At 46.9% G+C, this 4,198-nt stretch overlaps 1 protein-coding gene across 1 annotated transcript; it reads right to left on the bottom strand.

Moving 5' to 3' along the window:
- Positions 1 to 695: 695 nt before the first annotated feature.
- Positions 696 to 3,855, bottom strand: LOC112453445 (uncharacterized protein K02A2.6-like). Its single transcript, XM_025014236.1, has 3 exons — positions 3,766 to 3,855; positions 1,984 to 3,676; positions 696 to 1,807 (listed from the first exon to the last, which is right to left on the bottom strand). Exons 1-3 carry the CDS (start codon positions 3,853 to 3,855, stop codon positions 696 to 698), a joined length of 2,895 nt encoding a protein of 964 aa, XP_024870004.1.
- Positions 3,856 to 4,198: the final 343 nt, after the last annotated feature.

Below are 4,198 nucleotides of genomic sequence, written 5' to 3'. Positions count from 1 at the left end.
AACGTTTCGGCCCTAAATCGGGCCCTCTTCAGTGACTCATATAAAAGTTAATGTGAACGCAACGACGTGGTATCGCAATGGGCTGATTACAATATCGGATATGCACGCGTACAATGGTATCGCAATCGGTTAATGCGAAACGCAAGCGCAGATGTTATGATTCGCATTTTGAAGACGTTAGGTGCGCGTTCAGATCTCTCTTCAAGTGTATGTTACGGCGCGTATGTCCGGTAAGCACCCACGTAGCATTGACAGCGGGAATCAAAGAGAGAGAGACGAAAGCAGCAAACTGTGGCCCGGCAGAACTACCGAATGCAGTAACCATTAGGGCCATTACAAATGTTAGGTCCGTCACGAGATACTTTAGTATACGGGATGACGGGAATAGGATGAGAGATCGATGCAACAGAGTACACGAAGCCGAGACAGATATATGTGTAGTTACTATAGTTTAATGTCGGACTAAATACAATAGGTCATAGCGTGACCGTGCTCGGGCGGGGACTGACTCGGGGATCGGTAGCTTGCGCCCCTCCACAGTGCGGCGCGACCACAGCGCCGGATAGCGTCGGTATCGATACCCAACATCTCCCCCCTTGGGAAGTTACCGCTGAGAGTAACTTTTAGCGGATGGATCCAAGATTAATTTTTTCGGAGCCATCCGATTACGAGCGGGTCTAGCCGGCGTCGACTGTTTATAGGAGGGTTAGGTTCCTGATGACTGGGGTCTGGGCTGCAGGGGATGCAGCCGGCTGGTGATCAACTTCCAAAGTAAGAGGCGTTTCCGGCGTGGGCGGCTGTAGGAGCGACCAGTCGTCCATAAGACTCTCGGGCCGGGTTGACGGGTCGGAACCTCTTTTCCAGATATGATTGAAATGGCGGTCGATGACTCTTCCGTCTTCAAGGCGTACAGAGTAGCGAGTTTGTGATAGTACTTTATGAATAACGCCTTGTTCTCTTTTGTCCTTGCGAGTAAGGACTATTACGCGGTCGCCCAACGTTAGGTAACGGGGTCGGGCGCCATGATGTTTCAAGAACTGTTTCTCCATGGCTAGCTGTTTCTCGGCAGAGGCTGGTGGAGCAGGCTCGTGAGTCTCAGGCTTCGGGAGCAATTTCGAGAACGGGGAGTTCATTCGACGTCCGAACAAAAGCTCTGCAGGAGACTTTCCTGAGGGCGATTCTGAGCATGGAGTGTAACGGTAGCTGTGCAGAAAATCAAACAGCTGTCTCTTCCAATTAGTCAGGTCTTTGGCGATGGCCCTTTTTACCGTGTCCACCATCCTCTCGGCCTGGCCGTTCGATTGCAGGTGGTTGACCGCAGCCAGGAGATGGGAGATCTGCATTTCCTTGCAGAAAACAGCAAATAGTTCTGATGTGAACTGTGTCCCATGGTCGGTGACGAGCACCTCTGGTGGTCCGAACCTGGAAAAGAATTCACGACACAAATCGACAGTGCGGGCTGCAGAGATCGTGGGTGTAATTGCCACGTCTAAAAACTTGGAGTAAGCGTCTACAAAAATGAGTAGATACTGCCCTTCAATTGGACCAGCGAAGTCGATGTGGACGCGTTCCATTGGTCGAGACGGAGCAGGCCATGGATCTAGTGGTACTTTGATTGGGAGTTTCTGGTTCAGCGCACAGGCGTCACATTGACGTAAAAGGTGTTCAATGTCGTCGGACATTTTCGGCCAGTACACGAATTCTCGAGCTAACTGCTTTGTCTTTCTAATGCCGGGATGGTCCTTGTGAAGAGCTGCTAGAATTGTTGGCCTGAGAACCTCTGGGATGACCACTCTGACCCCTCTGTCTGACCGAAAAGTAAGGTGTCATCAACGATACTGAGATCTTCTGAGCGTCTTTTAAAATGTTCAAGTGACTCCGAAATTTCTTTTGTCCTCCAATCTTCACTGATGGCTTGGAAAACCGAACGTAAGAGAGGATCTTCCTTTGTTGCTTTCTTCAGATTATTCCGGAGTTCCTTACCAAAAAAGTCTATTGATCGATTTTTTAACTGGAGAAGCTCCGATTCCATTGCTTGGATGCTAGCTACTTGGAGTTCCTCCGCGTTGTCACGACGAAATTTGTCGATCAAACGAGATAGGGCGTCGGCATGACCAAAATCTTGAGTGCGGATAAACTCTATTTTGAAGTCGTAGCCCATGAGTCGCAGTGCCCAACGTTTGAGCCTAGCTGCTGTAGTAGCTTTGAGTCCCTTGGTGTTCTCAGTTTGCAGTAGGGCCACGAGGGGTTTATGATCCGTTTGGAGTATAAATCTTTTTCCCCAGACGAATTTATGGAATCGTTCGACGGCTGTGACGAGCGCGAGGGCCTCTTTTTCGAGCTGGGAGTAGTTCCTTTGAGCGTCGATAAGGCTCTGCGACATATGGTAGACTGCACGCTCATGGCCGTTTGAGTCTCGTTGAAGAAGAACGGCGCCAATTCCAGTGGCACATGCATCTGCTGCCACTATCAGTGTTTTTGATGGATCGTAGTGATCCAGCAGAAGAGGGCTGAGCATGACCTTCTTGATTTGATTAAAAGCGAGATCATGAGTCTGGTCCCATGACCATGTGCGATTTTCTCGTGTGAGATCTTCAAGTGCCTGTTTCATTTCATGTAGATGAGGGATGAATTTGCCATAATGATTCACCATTCCTAGGAAGCTTTGTACCTCCGGAACCGAGATAGGCTTTGGCATGCTCGCTATGGCATTGGTTGCTTCTGGATCAGCTGATATGCCGTGCGCATTCACGATTGAGCCTAGGTATTTGATTTCTTCCAGGCCAAAGCGACATTTTTCGGCTCTGAGTCTCCATCCTCTATCTTGCAGGCGTTGGAGAGTTTTGAACAGACGCTCGTGATGCTCTTTGCGAGTACGGCCTCTGACTATGACGTCATCAAAATATGCGGACACTCCTTCGAGACCCTCGAGTGTGTTGTCCATAGCTTGTTGAAAATCAGCCGGTGCTGTTTTGAGGCCGAACGGTTCTCGAGTATACCTGTAAAGTCCAAATGGTGTTACTATAGTAGTGATCTCACGGTGATCTTTGTCAATTTCGAGCTGGAAAAATGCGTCACTAAGATCCAGTACGCTGAAATAACGATTTCCATTAAGTTTTGCATTGATGTTATCAACAGTAGGCAGGGAGTGGCTGTTGCTGATTAAAACGCTGTTGATACCTGTCGAGTAGTCCCCACATAGGCGTATCTTGCCATTCTGCTTCTTTGCGATGACGATAGGCGATGTCCAGTTTGAAGTTGCTACCGATTCAATGATGCCAAGAGATTCGAGCCGTTTCAATTCTTCGGCGAGTAGAGCTTCCATCGCATACGGAATCTGTCTACATTTTGACTGGACTGGACGAGCGTCTTTGGCAATATTAACCTTCACTTTGAAATTGTTACAAGTTCCTAAATCGTCGGCGAATAAAGTCGGAAAGTGTTGAAGGACGTCCTCAAGGTAAACGTTGTGTTGTGATGTGACCCCCTGGTCACTCTTCAGGAGGTTAGGTGTGACCCCCTGGTCACTCTTCAAGAGGTTAGGTGTGACCCCCTGGTCACTCTTCAAGAGGTTAGGCGGCTGTGCGTACATCTGATGTACGCTTGATGCCCCTGATGTCGGCGAGGTTGCGGGCTGCGAGTCTAACGCGGGACTGCCCGGATGCAGCTCGGATAACTGCGTTGACCACAAGTTAAGGCTATCGATGGAGTTAAGACCGAATAGGTTAACTCCGTTGCGCGACGCGACATTAATATAAACTTTACCTTCGCGGCCGAGTGCTCGGATTGTACAGTAGAATCTGCCGATAATGTCAAGTTCACTCCCGCCGGCGCACAGTGGGGCGAACGCCTCATTTTTCGGTCATTTGATTATAACTTCTACATTTTTCAATGAAATGACTTGAAACTTGACATAAATAATGTACAATTATTATACATTTAGTGTATAAAATCAAAATTATTTAATTAACAATTTTTCATAAAATGCATAGATATTTTTTTTTATTTTTTAAATACTTTTTAGTTTTTTTTAAAGTCGGTTTTATTTAAAAAAAAAATTTTTATTTTATACTTTTTTAGTGCTTCATTAAATTAATATAAATAATTATTATCGCATATTTCCTTACTGCTCCGTACCCTGATGTTTTAGTTGTGAGTTTTATAATAAAAAAGGAACTGTTTTTCTTGCTTCTCACAT

Source organism: Temnothorax curvispinosus, unplaced genomic scaffold (assembly GCF_003070985.1).
Source record: "Temnothorax curvispinosus isolate PA1 unplaced genomic scaffold, ASM307098v1 QBEX01004354.1, whole genome shotgun sequence".
NCBI lineage: Eukaryota > Metazoa > Arthropoda > Insecta > Hymenoptera > Formicidae > Temnothorax > Temnothorax curvispinosus.
The sequence above is the reverse complement of the archived record's forward strand: the minus strand, read 5'-3'. Positions and strand labels throughout refer to the sequence as shown.

Excerpts from the sequence above, each read along its gene's own strand:
- LOC112453445 (XM_025014236.1), bottom strand. The coding sequence starts at position 3,855 with ATGAGGCGTTCGCCCCACTGTGCGCCGGCGGGAGTGAACTTGACATTA. Across the intron at positions 3,677-3,765 it reads CCGAGCACTCGGCCGCGAAG|TTATCCGAGCTGCATCCGGG; the intron begins GTAAAGTTTATA and ends TGGTCAACGCAG. Across the intron at positions 1,808-1,983 it reads TCGATCAATAGACTTTTTTG|ACAGAGGGGTCAGAGTGGTC; the intron begins GTAAGGAACTCC and ends CTTTTCGGTCAG.